The sequence below is a fragment of the Lepidochelys olivacea genome (assembly GCF_965140295.1).
Source record: "Lepidochelys olivacea isolate rLepOli2 genome assembly, chromosome: 3".
Classification (NCBI taxonomy): Eukaryota; Metazoa; Chordata; order Testudines; family Cheloniidae; genus Lepidochelys; species Lepidochelys olivacea.
The window spans coordinates 179,163,181-179,178,301 of NC_140413.1; the positions used below are offsets into that span (position 1 = coordinate 179,163,181).

Genomic DNA, 15,121 nt, shown 5'->3' on the forward strand with positions numbered 1-15,121 from the left:
GACACTAAATTTTTTTAACATTAATGTCAAAGATTAGCATACCAGGTGTGTGCTATGCAAAATGAAAGTCATCATTCTTTGAGTGCTTGTTCATGTCCATTCCATTGGAGGTGTATGTTCTCGCCACATGCTCTGGTGCCAGAAGATTTTCCCTCAGTGGTATCCATAGGGGACTAGCTCTGGCATCCTTTGGAGTGGACGACATATGCGCCTGTATAAGGGATGCTGCTGCCCCCCAACCCGCCCCCTTCAGTTCCTTCTTACCGCCAGTGACGGTGCTGCAACGTCCCCTTGCCTCAGCAAGTTTTTGACTATTCCAGTGTGCTTTCTAGTATTTTTTGCTATATATAGTTGTTGAGAGTAGTTTCCAGTGTAGTTCTTATTAGTTCCCTTAATGTAAGTATAGAAAAAGTTAGTCCCCAATGGGACTTAGCCCAGAGATGGGGCATGCCCCAGTCTCCGGGCTTCAAGCATGGTGAGCATTAATAAAACCTGTGACCATCTGCGATCCTCACCAAAGCTGTCTGAAGTGCTTGGGGGAAACCTACATAAGTGACAAGTGTCGCATTTGTAAAAATTTTAAGCCACGAACCAAAAAGGAGCGGGACATTCGGCTTCGAGTGCTCCTTATGGAGTGGGCCCTCACACCGGCCTCCAAGCTGGCCAGACTGGACTCTGCTCCAAGCACCTCTGCATCAGTGGGGAGCACCCCACTGTCCCCATCACCAGTGCTTGCTAAGAAGCAGAAGAAACACACTGGGAGAGAGCGGCCTCCCATGTCCCATAAAGGAGAAAGCTGGAGCCGAGCAATGACCCACGTGGGGCAGCTCATCCCCGCCGGAGCACAGCCAGGTTTCAGCATCACCATCTGATCTGTCGAGCCCCCTCTGGTGCCCGCCCGCCACCCCGGGAAGTGGAAGAGGCACCCAGCACCTGGCAGTGTCGTCCACGCTGGAGCCTTTCAAGCTGCTTAAGGACATATTGTCCCTTTTGGTGCCACCAACACCTGCGAGAGAAGTTGCCTGCTTGAGAGGCAAGCCCTGTGGCCCTTGCAACAATCCCCATGTCCGCAGCACCGCTCCCCAGCACCATTGTAGGCGGCATTCCTCCAGCAGTCTCCAGAACTGCGCTATCGTCCCTCCAACACAAGCTGGCTGGCCTGCCAGAGCTCCCGGCACTGCTCTCCGTAATACCACTGTTGATCACCAGCTATCTGTCGCAGACCTCCTGAGGCGTGCTGCCAGTCCCCAGAGACCCAGCACAGGTCTCCTGAGCATCCGCGTCATTCTCCAGACTCGCGGCACCGATCCCCTGAGTCTCGATGCTGGTCCCCAGAGTCACGCCACCGGTCTCCGGATCGATGGTACGCATCTCCAGAGGCCTGACACTGGTCTCTGGAATCAAGACAAAGATCTTCACATACCCAGTCACCGGAGCCATGGCGCCGTTCCCAGAGTGAGGCATCAATCACCGAGCTACCATCCCTGATCCGCCGAGCACCATCACCAGAGGCATGGCACCGAGCTCTGACATCCCAGCACCAATCCCCAAGGGAAGAGCACGGAGACAGCCAGCATGGAAAGGGCAAGGAGGCGGCAGCGGTACCACTCTGGTCCTCGGGACGAGTCTCTTCCTCCTCAGACTTGGAAGGCAAGGAGGTCACAGTGTGCCCAGGCCCACATCACCCACCAATGGCATTGGGATTTCCCCCGGGACTGCCAGTAAAAGTGTGGCCTCAGGGCCAGTGGCTGGCTCTGTGGCAGTTCTGAAATCCGTGGGGGTTCCCTCAGATATCAGAGCATGTGCAGCAGTCGGTCTCAGGGACATCTGAGAAGCAATCGGTGACAGTCTCCCGTTCACCCCCAGACTCAAAAGAGGAGTTGGAGCAGGGTGCCCAGGGCCAGCCAGCCTTGGCCGAGGCTCCCCCAGCAGGGGAAATGGAGGTGGTCGACTCCCCTGTGCCCGCCTCCTTATCCTCTTCACCTGATGAGGCAGTGGTGGGGCCCTCCCACGTGGTTCTCCAGGAGGGTGTCAAAGTTCACCACGAGCTACTTAAGAGTGGCAGCGAATCTAAGGCTGGATGCCAAGGTATTGTCAGAACCCTCCGACACCCTATTTGACACATTGAGCACAGCAGTCCCTTTTAATGTGGCCCTGCCCATCCCCGAGGTTGTGGTAAAGTTAATCAAGGCTTTGTGGCAAACTCCCTCCTTCCTGCGCCCCATCTCCAAGCACATGGGGAGAAAATATGTCCTGGTTAAAGGCTTCCAATACCTTTACACCCACCCTCCCTGAGCTCGTTGGTCACATGCACTGCCAATGAGCATGAAGGCAGAGGCAACCCAGTTCAACCCCTAAGAACAAAGATGCAAAGAGGCTCGATTTGTTGGGCAGAAAGGTTTATTCAACTACCAGCCTCCAATTGCAAGTGGCCAACCGCCAAGCCTTGCTTGGAAGATATGATTATAACATTTGGCAATCCATGGCCAAGTTTGTGGACTCATTGCCAAAGGGCTGGAAGCAGGAGATCCTGGCCATTCTCGAGGAGGGCAAGACAGTGGTGAGGGCTGCCCTCCAAGCAGCCTCAGACATGGCAGACTGTGCAGCCAGGACATGGTTTTGGCCATGGCCAAGAGAAAGGCGTCTTAGCTACAGTTACCCAGGCTCTTGGTGGAGGTTCAGTAGTCAATCCAGGACCTCCCCTACGATGGCCTGGTGCTGTTGTCAGACCAAACAGACAACAGATTGCACGGTCTAAAAGATTTCAGCGCTACACTGTGCTCCCTGGGTCTTTGCACGCCCACGCCTGCAAGGATGTGGTTCAGACCACAGCAGACCCAGAGATTCGGGAGCAAGTGCAGGTCGGAGCCCTACCACAAGAAGGGTAATGGCTATAAGCACTGTCAGGGCCAACTGCCGACCACCTCTGCTCAGTCGGGTTCTACCCACCACTAGCTGGATAGCAAGCAGGCCTTTTGAGGGTGTGCCCCAGGGCGACTTGAAGATCGATAGGGACAAAGTGTGAATCATTATGATCGCCCCGGCTTGACCTTGCCACGTTGGTTCGGCACACTCATGGACCTAGCGGTAGCAGCCCCATGAACTCTTCCCAACTGTCCAGGACCTGCTCTTTCAGGATTGCAGATGGTTACTGCACCCAAACCTTGCCTCTCCCCACCTCATAGCATGGATGCTGTGTGGCTAAATCTTGAGGAACAAGCTTGCTGTAGTCAGGTCCAGCAAGTTCTCTTGGAAAGCAGAAGACCCTCCACCAGAGCAACTTACCTGGTGAAGTGGAAGTGTTTCTCCTGTTGGGTGTCAGACCAGAATATCTCTCTGGTCCAATCATCTCTACAATCCATCCTGAATTACCCCCTTCACTTAAAGCACCAGGGCCTCACCTTTTTATCCATCAAGGTGCACTTGGCACATTGGCCTTCCACCCTCACATCCAGGGTAGATCAGTATTCTCACACAAGATGATGATCAGATTCCTGAAAGGCCTTGCAAGACTTTTCCCACCAGTCTGGAATCTGGTTTCCCAATGGGATCTCAGCCTGGTCCTCTCCAAGCTCACTAGCCCTCCCATTGAGCCTCTGGCTTCCTGCTCTCTTTTGCACCTGTCATGGAAGGTCACATTCTATTGGCGAGGTGAGTCTCTGAGATTAAAGCTCTTACATCGGAGCTCCCATATACAGTACTCTGCAAGGTACAACTGCGTCCCCATCCAGCCTTCCTGCTAAAGGTAGTGTCACAATTCCATGTTAACCAGGATATCTTTGTCCCAGTGTTCTGTCCAAAGCCTCACACATCCAACGAAGAGAGGCGTCTGCATACCCTAGATGTCAGGCGTACCCTGGCTTTTCTACCTGGAATGCACCAAGTCCTTCCGCAGATCCACTCAGCTCTTCATTGTGCTGACTGACAGGATGAAGGGCCTCCTGGTGTCTTCTCAGAGGGTTTCAACCTGAATCACTGCCTGCATCTGTACTTGCTTCGAGATAGCACAGGCTGTGCCTGCACCGATAGTGATGGCTCATTCAACAAGAGCTCAGGCATCGCAGGCCACTTTCCTGGCATATATCCCTATCCAGGGCATCTGCAGAGCTGCAACGCGGTCGTCAGTACACACCTTCACGATGCACTGTGCCATTACCCACCAAGCCAGAGACGATGCTGGCTTTGGCAGAGCTGTGTTGCAATTGACACGTCCATGAACTGCTATCCCCTTCTGGAGGTACTGCTTGGGAGTCACCTACAATGGTATGGACATGAGCAAGCACCCGAAGAAAAATATGGCTATTCAACTTTCGTAACTGTTCAAGATGCGTTGCTCAAGTCCATTCTAATACCTACCCTCCTTCCTCTCTGTTGGAGTTCCAGCAAGAAGGAACTGAAGAGGGGGGAGGGGTGGCGCCCCTTATACTGGTGCATAAGCGTGCAACTTCAGAGGGTGCCAGAGCTGGTCCCCTACAGATACCACTGAGGGAAAAACTTCCAGCACCAGCACATGTGGGGAGCGCACACACCTACAACGGAATGAACATGAGCAACGTATCTTGAAGAACAACAGTTAGGAAAGGTGAGTAACTGTTTTTTTCCCTGGGGAGGTGTGTAGCATATACCCATTTAGACTCTTGTTCTTTGAGTAAACTTATTGTTGTTGGTGAGAGCACTACTGGTTAATCTGCTTAAAGACTTAGCTATTTGGACTCTGGAACTTCAGTGTTTTATAGATGTTCTGAAGCAGTCTTTAGGTTCAAAGACCGTAAGAGAATTTGGGCTGAGATTTTTCCTCTTCCTCATCAGATGAAGAAAAGGCATGAGTGTTCCCTCTTGGTCTTACCCAGACTCTGGGAGGAGGTTGAGGTGGTGCTGATCTGAGAGCAATCTCAGATATCAAGGGAAGCTGATTCAGACACTGCCATGGTTCCAGTGGTCTGTTGCCTTTGTCAGCACCAATTGATCATTCAGTACTAGATGCTGCCATTGATCATGGAAATGAGCTGCCAATTAAAATTGTTCTTCTTAATCTTTGTTCTTCCTTTCCCCCCTCTAATAGGCTTAAGCAAGGTTTCATTCCCCAGAATGCCTCCTAGTAATAGGCAACAGGAGGCTTTCTTATAAACAGTCTCTAGTTGGCTTCTCTGCCATTCTGGGAGTCCTTGTGCCAATAATGATCCCATATTGCCTTTTCACCAAGGGTGCCAGTAATGGATCCACCTTATCCTAGTTACATTGGTGCATGTAAATCTAACCTAGGTCTCCTAGGTTTGTGACATATGGAGATGAATCTGAGGAAACCATCTCCTTATATTGGTGCACATAACAAAATTCATGTGGTGGGGATGGGGCTGAGGGGTTCGGAGTGTGGGAAGGGTCTCAGGGCTGGGACAGAGGGTTGGGGTGTGGGGGGATGAGGGCTCTGGCTGGGGGTGCAGGCTCTGGGGTGGGGTTGGGGATGAAGGGTTTGTGGTGTGGGAGGGGGCTCAGGTCTGGGTGCAGGGGGTGAGGGCTCCATCTAGGAGTGAAAACTGGGGTGGGGCCAGGGATGAGGGGTTTAGGGTGCAGGCTGCTCCAGGGTTGCAGTGGGGAGACAGGACTCCCCTCAGCCCTATCTCATCACAGCGTCTCGAGGCCAGGGAGAGGCGCCTCTCCCCAGCCGTGGCAGCTCCAGCGGGGCTGGGCTGGGCCCAGGGAGGGGCTCCTCTCCCCCAGACATGGAAAGACCGGGGCAGGTCTGCAGTGGGGCTGGCGGGGAGGGGCTCTTCTCCCTGCTGCAGCCGTGAGCTCCTGCACAGGGCTTAATAGGCAGCTGCGCGCGGCTGCGCAGCTTAGAGGGAACTTAGCCAGTAGCTGTAGTTCTTCAGATAGACTTAGTCCAAACCCACATTCCTTCCTATAAATCTTTTTATAAATCCTAATAAATGCATGGTCTTGTTATGGAGTCCTGAGGAAGTGGAAGGATCTGAGGGATGGTTGGGGCAACAGTTCCATACAGTACTGTACTCCGAAGTCTGAATGTTGCTCCCTGTGAGGGAGCATACACACAGCCCTGTGGTCGTGGCCCAGTAGGATTCCAGGGGGGTTTCCAGAGTACGTACATACACATCTCAAGAGTATGTAATCTGTAGTCTACTCAACTTAGGTTACTTTTTACCAGTAACTGTTCTTTTGTTGCATCTTAATCAAGGTCAGGGTAAAATAATCTGCAAAATTGTTTGTCTGAGTTCAAATGATGTCATCTCTTAATTGGATGTAAATTAAATTGCTATAACCGACTGTAGCAAACCTCTCAAAGTAGGGGGAAATGTTTCATTCTTAGGTGTTTTTTAAAAATACTCTTAAGGTTATACCATACAGTGTCACTTCAGAAAGAGACGCAGTAGTACTGCATAGTTTCAGCTGTTTTGTCTGTGTTAATTTACCAGATGCATTAACATCACTTCTAGAGGCAGACACATGCTATAATATCTGCAAGTCCTTTAGACTGATGAAGGTTCCCCACTGGATGTGCTTTGCATAAGCACTTCATGCTAGGAAATCACAATTATAGGAGCCATGGGATTAAGCAGGTTATTGCATTGGAGTCGCACAGTGCAATAGAGGCTTATGCAGAATCTTGTACTCTTGACATATTATGTTACCAACACAGGGATATTGAATACTAGTAAAAAATTTGGTGCTCTTAATGTTTGGTTTTATTGCACGCCACTTCAATTTAAAAAAGTTCTGCTCATTGGTTTCCTTAAAGTCAAATGCATAAAGCTTTTCTATTTTCATGTGTTCCCCTTGGTGACTGCCAGTCTCTGGTTGCTTGGTAACAACTTGTCCTTTCCTTTGTTTTTAAAAACATGTTTCTATTTGCAGTTTAGCTTCATAATAGCTGTATAGGTATTCCAGCTGTTGCCGATCAAATATATTGGAATAGTCTCTATGTTCATCTAATGCACAGCTCTAGAGCTAAACTATGGACTGGGATTTAAATATGAAACACACACAGTAGATCCAGCCTTTCAAACTAGCAGGTTTTTAAATCTACAGGTCTTTACATGGACAGTTACTAACCTCTAACCATTTTTGTTTGTCAACAAAAGATTTCTACCCATCGTTCAGAAGGTGAAAGCACTCTTATTGCTCTGCTACTAATTGCTCTACTAATTACTCTACTAAATCCTTTACTTCAGGAAAACTTCTGACACTTAATGAAATTCTGTTCTTGATGCTTCCTTGGTGGGATTGGGGAGAGAATGATCTTAAAGGTGAAATACGCTTTCATTTTTCTTTCAGGAAGGTGAAAAAATAATTCAGGAATTCCTTTGTAAAGTGAAAGCATTGCCCTTGAGAGACATGTCAGAGGAAGACATCAGAACCAAACTGAAACAATTGAAAGCTGAAGTGTTGGCAAAGAACAACGGTTTTGTGAATGAAATTGTTTCCCGAACAAAAGTTACTCCATGAAAAAAGCTAAAATGACACTACTTGAATTGTTTCAAGTCACAAGAGCTATCATTTTCTTGTCTTGTATGTTTTATGCTTTGTGAGGTTTTGTACTCACTACTGAAGCAACACTTTCTCTTGACTTGTAATTACTTTTTAAAATGAGTACCTATTGTACCTGCGTAATAGTTTAGTTACTGCTATTTTCAATAAAATCCATTTCTCGAATATCAGGGAAGTGTGAATAAAAGAAAGCCGTAGATTTTTTTTTCCAGAAAGTCAAACTACATGTAACTTTTACCATGCTGTGTTAGTTAAGAAAACGGTCAGTTCTAGTGCAAAATCTACAGCTGCCCTCCACTGCGGTTATTTTTCATTGTCATCACTGATGCTTTACTCACTGGTCCAAAAGAGTACCCGGGATAATTGCAGTTTTAACAGGGCTGTATTAGTGATGTCTTTTAGAAAAACATTTGATAAGGAATCTTAGCTAATGATTAAACATTTAACTGGTTCTGACTATACTCTCTTTAAATGCAAGGGATTGTTTATGCTCGCTTGAGCCAGATGTAGTACAGGCTAGTGCACTTTCCATTCCGGTGCTAACTCTTCATTGTACAGAGACTGCCAGTCATGTGGTGGGTTGTAATGTGAACAAACAGGAACTAGGATGATGCCACCAATTTACTTTCTTTTGAGAGTTAAATAAGCCCAAGTCCCCAGAAGGGAGAAAGCAAATTCATTTTACCTGATCTACTTAACATGCTTCATGGGGGGGCCCTGTCTTATGTATGCAATTATTTGAATTGAAAGAGGACACAACTGTCCTGTGCATATGCTATTACTGCCTCTTACATACTGTGTATCAGCTAGTGTGCTTCAATTCAGAGTGCCGTAATCTCCCTGTGTTGGCAAGCCCTGAAGCACATCAAGGTACAAGTTTGCCTGCACCACTTGCCTAACTCTTAAGACCTTGCTTGTTGGCTATATCATAGAATATTAGGGTTGGAAGAGACCTCAGTAGGTCATCTTGTCCAATCCCTACTCAAAACAGGACCAACGCCAACTAGATCATCCCAGCCAGGGCCTTAAAAACCTCTAAGGATGGAGATTCCATCATCTCCCTAGGTAACCCATTCCAGTGCTTCACCACCCTCCTAGTGAAATAGTGTTTCCTAATATCCAACCTAGGCCTCCCCCACTGCAATTTGAGACCACTGCTCCTTGTTCTGTCACGTGCCACCACTGAGAAAAGCCAAGTTGCATCCTCTTTAGACCCCTCCCTTCAGGTAATCAAAGGCTGCTATGAAATTCCCCCTTACTCTTCTCTTCTGCAGACTAAATAACCCCAGTTCCCAGATATTTGTTGCTTTATATCTAAAACTGGCAGTCTGACAAGCTTTATTTAAAAAAAAAATGTCTGGCTTTGGGATTATAAGATATATATGCTGAAGGTGACAGACATGACTCTTTGATATATGCTCTAGCAGAGATTAAACCAGAATATGTGTTAAGGATGTTGATAGAAGCGTGCTGTTGAAAAACTAATTGTGTGTGTCTGAGCTATACACTTGTTGGAGTACAGTACATATAATTTTATTACTGCAATGTTTGTTTCTAAAAGGGTTATACTAAACTTGAGAAGTTGATCATTTTTACTTTTAATTCAGTAGAAGGTGGAAAATAAGCATATTATACCCTAGCAGATGTAGGAAAATGTTAATTCGATGCAGAGATTTTATGTACATTGGACTCTGCCACAATACCTTATTTTTGTTTTAATTTAGAATGCAGTATACTTTGTTCCTATTAAACATTGTAAGAAAAAATATCTTAAGTATAGTACTTATATACAGTATTATATAGTGTCTGTAAAGTAACTAGATTGTCAGTCAGAATAGAATTGTATAAAGCAGTGCAGAGTACTGCAATACAAGTCAATTTTCTTAATACACAAACATTCTTATAGATACTTGGGAATCTATTTAAATTACTATAGAAATTCATGGGAAGTCACAGGGTTTGAATTAGATCAACCTGTTTCACTATATCTAAAGAAAGCTAGCAGTCCTTTGAAGACTGTAAGTGACATACACCTATTACAAGCCTAGGGAAATGAGTTACTAGTATATTTGCTTATGTGAAGATTACATGCTTGAGTCAATCTCTTAGTGAAAATGTTGTCATGCTGTTTATGGTCCTTGTGACTGTTAATCTATGCATGCTTTCCTCCTCAACCATGAAAGAGGAGTTTTACTTCTGCAGCATGCCTGCTCAGCTCCACCGTTGTGTTACATGGGCACTCCACAGGATTTCATCTTGGAATCTAGTGGGCAGGGTACAAGAACCATCTTGGTTCCTCCCATATTCTGCCCTCCAAATCCCACAAGAAAGGAAGGTGTAAGCAAATACAACTTGAGGCTGTATTAATGTACACTGCTTTTCTGTGTGCACTTGAAACATCCGCTTTGAGGGGCACCAGCAGCAGCTGTGCCAAGGGAACCCCCAGAGGACAGCTCCTTCTGGAGCCAATGCTGTCCAAAGTTATGAGAAAGAGAAGTATAGTCAGGAGGTCTGTGTCAAGATCAGGAATTATACTCAAGAGCATGGGCCACTTCTGCGGATGCTCCATTGCAACCTGTGGATTAAAGGTGGGGAAATCCCTGAATGCTTCTGCAGGATGGAGGAACCCTCCAACAGACCTGTGAGTAGGAAATTGTGAGTTGAACTTTGCAAAGTTTCCTCCCATCATGCGGGTTGTTCCTCTGAAGGGGAAAAGGGTGCCATTTGTTTTAATTTAAATCAGTGACCCTCCGACTGAGGCTCAAGAGCTGCAAGTGGCTCTTTAATGTATCTCCTGCGGCTCATTGCAGCATTTACTAAAACAGTGTGTGACTTAATTATTAACCAATTTAAGTTATCCTGAGCTTTTACTATGTTAACGAATTGTTGTTAATAAAATACTTGTCCTTTTGCTATGAGAATGAATATATATGACTGACCAAGTATTTTATTAACGACAATTGGTTAATAGTAAATATAAATAGTAAATGAAACAATGAATACTCTCAAAAGAGCCACAGTAGTGTGAAATGTTTATTGCTAACCTGGTTCCTGAACCACTGAGGTCTGAGCATCACTGAATTAAATCTAGCTTCTTTTTTTTCAGAAACATGTCCGTAATGACAAGAACTGTGCCAGGAACACATCTTAAATGAAACAGGAACTGTGTCAAGAATGCAAAGATGATCAAAGCTTCAGAACTAAATTGTGCCATTATCAAGAAAGCTTGAGGCCACGTCCTGTCAGTCTTGAGTCAAGATGTAATTTTCTTTTTTGCTCATTCACACCAGTGTTCTCAAAAAGCTTGGCACTGAATACCTTCTGCATATTCAGTATCAGTTTGTAATCTGTGCAGTTGCTTTTCATTTAGAAGGCTGTTGAGGAAGAAATAGCTTTCGGTAAAAGGAAAGGTCATATTACCAAACACTACTAAAATTCATTTCTTTGGAAAATGCCATTTTCTCCCTGATTACTTTAGCATCTGTTCACAAAATAGAATGGAAGAGCAGTGTAGTGTATGTGCATGAGTGCAACATCTATTCAGTATACATATGAAATACTTGTTTTATTTTTCTATTGCATTCATAGGCAAATGAGACGTAGCTTAAGACAACTGAAAAGAGCTAGAACAATCTGATACAATGGTAGGGAGAATTCAGTGATCAGATAAACAAGTTAATGAATTAAAATAAAATCAGCCTATCAGTTCTGAAACTCCAGTTCTCATGTGACCAGTAACCTAGCTGTAGTGTTTGCCTTTAAGCTATTTAAGACTAATATGTATAGAATAACACTGATCTGAATGTCCAGTTGCAACTGCATGTTCACCTCTAACAACTGATAAATGACTTTAAAATCTGATTTTTGTTGTATGTTGTAACTTAAATGTTTATGGAATTTAAGATGGAGTACAAATATCCTAGCTAAATGTGTAATTTAACTCCTTGTCCATTGAATATAATTGAATGCACTGTCATCAACTTGTGAAACTAATGACATTTTTATGCTGTTTAAATATTCTCAAACAGTGTTAATGAGCTCTTTCTTTATTCAGTAATTCACCCCCTGAGTACGTGTATGAGAAGATTTAGACCACCAATCACACTTGGTCAAAACATCTAGGGAGATAAAAAGATACAGTAGATAGTGTGCACAAGAAAATCACAGTAAATAATTGCACTCTATATTATAGCTTTGGCTTGACAATTGAATTGGGACACCAGTGTGACCTAAAAAGTCTGCTTTTACCACCACAAACTAGTCAGGGGCCAGCTGCTTGAGAGGACATATGAACAGGGCGTCTTCAGCATAGGGTAACACTGCTCATGTAATACAGTAACTCCTCGCCTGAGATTGAAGTTATGTTCCTGAAAAATGCTACTTTAAGTGAAATGATGTTAAGCAAATCCAATTTTCCCATAAGAATGTAAATGGGGGGAGGGAGGTTCCAGTGAATTTTTTTTTTGCCAGATACATGTGTATATATACATACACAGTTTTAAACAAACAATTTAATACTGTACTGTGAAGCTTGGTTTAGGTGGTGAAGTCAGAGGGTGGAAGAGGGTGGGATATTTCCCAGGGAATGCCTTAGCACTTGGCTGAGCCCTCAAGGGTTAACACGTTCATGTAGCCTCACAGTCCATGTGGTAGCATGAATGGAGGGAGGAGACCCAGCATGGCAGAGAGACACCCACCCGCCTTGTGTGTGTGTGAGAGAGAGAGAGAGATGCATATTGCCCCTTTAAGTACACTGACCCCACTCTAAGTACACTGCCTTTTGAAGTAGATCAGTAAGTTGAGACAGCAGCTGCAGCCAGCAAGCTCCCTCTTTCCTGAGCCCTGTCATATCCCACCGTGCTCTGTGGAGATGGGGTACAGGAGGAGGGGGACACCCTGATATTAACACCCATCTCCCTCCACCCCCCGCACAGCAAGCAGGAGGCTCCTGGGAGCAGCTCCAAGGCAGAGGGCAGGAGCAGCAGAGGGCAGGAGCACCACACGGCAGCACGGGGAGGGACAGCTGAACTGTGTTGCAATTGGTAGCCTGCTGGGCGGCTGCTGCACAGGGAACTTAGGGGAGCTGATGGGGGGGGGGGGCTGCCAGCCCACCCTGGTTCCAAGCCCCCACCAGTGAGCTGCAACAGGCTGCTCTTCCTGCAAGCAGTGGACAAGCAGGTGGCTGCCAAACATTATAAATGAGCATTGTGCAACTTTAAATGAGCATGTTCTCTCCCTGGTCAGCAACGTAACAACATTAATTGGGATGACATTAAGTGAGGAGTTACTGTACACAAGAATTAGGACTGTCAAGCAATTAAATTAATCCTGTGATTAAACAAAAATAGAATACCATTTATTTAAATTCTTGATGTTTTCTACATTTTCAAATATATTGATTTCAATTAGAACACAGAATACAAAGGGTACAGTGCTCACTTTGCATTTATTTTTGATTGCAACCTAATACAAGTACTGTAGTGCAATATCTTTATAATGAAAGTTGAACTTACAAATGTAGAATTATGTACAAAAAATAAGTGCATTCAAGAATAAAACAACGTAAAACTTTAGAACCTACACGTCCACTCAGTCCTACTTCAGCCAATCACTCGGACAAACAAGTTTGATTATTTGCAGGAGATAATGCTGCCCACGTCTTGTTTACAATGGCACCTGAAAGTGAGAACAGGTGTTTTCATGGCAGTGTTGTAGCTGGCATCACAAGATATTTACATGCCAGATGCGCTAATGATTCATATGTCCCTTCATGCTTCAACCACCATTCCAGAAGGCGTGTCCATGCTGATGATGGGTTTTCTCGATAACCATCCAAAGCAGAGTGGACGGATGCATGTTCATTTTCATCATCTGAGTCAGATACCACCAGCAGAAGGTTGATTTTCTTTTTTGATTTTTGGTGGTTTGGGTTCTGTAGTTTCCGCATTGGAGCATGGCTCTTAATAATACATATGAAAGCATTCTCTGCACTTCATCCCGCTCAGATTTTGGAAGGCATTTCAGATTCTTAAACCTTGTGTCGAGTGCTGTATCTATCCTTAGAAATCTCACATTGGTACTGTGACATTGCACTCTATATGATTTTATAAAAATATGCTAATGAATGTGAATATAATGGAACTGGGATATGCTTCATGCAAAAGGTCTCATGTAAGGTATCTTTACAAAGCTTATAGTCTACTGAATGTGTTCATCCTAGTTGTATGAATGTATCATTCTTGTATCTGAAACTAGAACTATAAAACATAACTGAGGGCCTATTGTAATTATGCAAAGCGTGGGCCATTAATGGTGGTTTGGAATCTTGATGGCACCCATTAACCAGGACAATGGACTGTAGATGGCTCTGTTTTACTTGTAAGTTTTCCTGTATAGGTGTGTGCTGGCAAGTGAGTAATGAAGTCTCACAGTGACATGTGATCATGTCACCTGAACTGGAATCCATCTTTAACCTGGTGCTTGTCCATTGTGAAGGAGGGGTGGGAACCCAGAGAGGGACAAAGGATTCCCACCTTATGCAAAAGATATATAAGTGGGTGGAACAGAACAAAGGAGGCTGCAATCATGAGAAGTCCCCTAGCTACCACCTGAGCTAGATCAAGGGCTGTACCGGGGAAAGGATTGTGCCAGACTAGGAAGGAGTCCAGTCTGTGGTAGAAGCTTATTGAAACATCTGAGGGTGAGATTTTATCTGTATTCAGTTTTCTTACTGTATTAGACACAGACTTGCATATTCTATTTTATTTTGCTTGGTAATTCACTTTATTCTGTTTGTTACTACTTGGAACCACTTAAATCCTACGTTCTGAATTTAATAAAATCACTTTTTACTTGTTAATTAACCCAGAGTATGTATTAATACCAAACAGCTGTGCATATCTGTCTGTCAGTATTATAGAGGGCGGGCAATTTATGAGTTTACCCTGTATAGCTTTATACAGGGTAAAACAGATTTATTTGGGGTTTGGACCCCACTGGGAGTTGGGCATCAGTGTTAAAGACAGGAACACTTCTTAAGCTGCTTTCAGTTTAAGCCTACGGCTGTTAGGGGACGTGGTTCAGACTTGGGTCTGGCTCAAACCAGGCAGAGCACTGAAGTTCCCAGGTGGGAGCGTAGAGAAAGCAGGGGCAGAAGTAGTCTTGGCACATCAGTTGGCAGCCCCAGGGGGTTCCTGTGATCCAACCTGGCACAGGTACCTTCTTTGCATTTTGTCAAATCTGCTGTGAAAGTGTTCTTAAAATGAATATGTGCTGGGTCATCATCCAAGACTGCTATAACATGAAATATATGGCAGAATGTGGGTAAAACAGAACAGGAGACATACAATTCTCCCCCAAGGAGTTCAGTCAGAAATTTAATTAATGCATTTTTTGTTTTTTTAAACGAGCATCATCAGCATGGAAGCATGTCCTCTGGAGTGGTGGCTGAAGCATGAAGGAGCATATGAATATTTAGAATATCCGGCATGTAAATACCTTGCAATGCCAGCTACAAAAGTGCCACGCCGAACGCCTATTCACACTTTAGAATAAGAAGCAGTCAGTAGTATCTCCTGTAAATCTAAACAAGCTTGTTTGTCTTAGTAATTGGTTGAAC

At 44.9% G+C, this 15,121-nt stretch overlaps 1 protein-coding gene across 3 annotated transcripts in view; it reads left to right on the top strand.

The window, feature by feature from the left end:
* MSH2 (mutS homolog 2) overlaps window positions 1-11,533 on the top strand; it is a 99,917-nt gene extending 88,384 nt beyond the window's left edge. The window contains exons 16-17 of one of the 3 annotated variants that reach the window (XR_014710886.1): window positions 7,291-10,158; window positions 10,610-11,533. Coding sequence is in view for 1 of the 3 variants with exons in the window: in XM_084623544.1 (XP_084479670.1) it covers window positions 7,291-7,461 (171 nt within the window). In the remaining 2 variants the exon portion in view is untranslated. Of the gene's footprint in view, window positions 1-7,290 lie in introns of all 3 variants that reach the window. The other 2 variants (XR_014710887.1, XM_084623544.1) reach the window with 2 other exon arrangements.
* The last annotated feature ends 3,588 nt before the right edge of the window (window positions 11,534-15,121 follow it).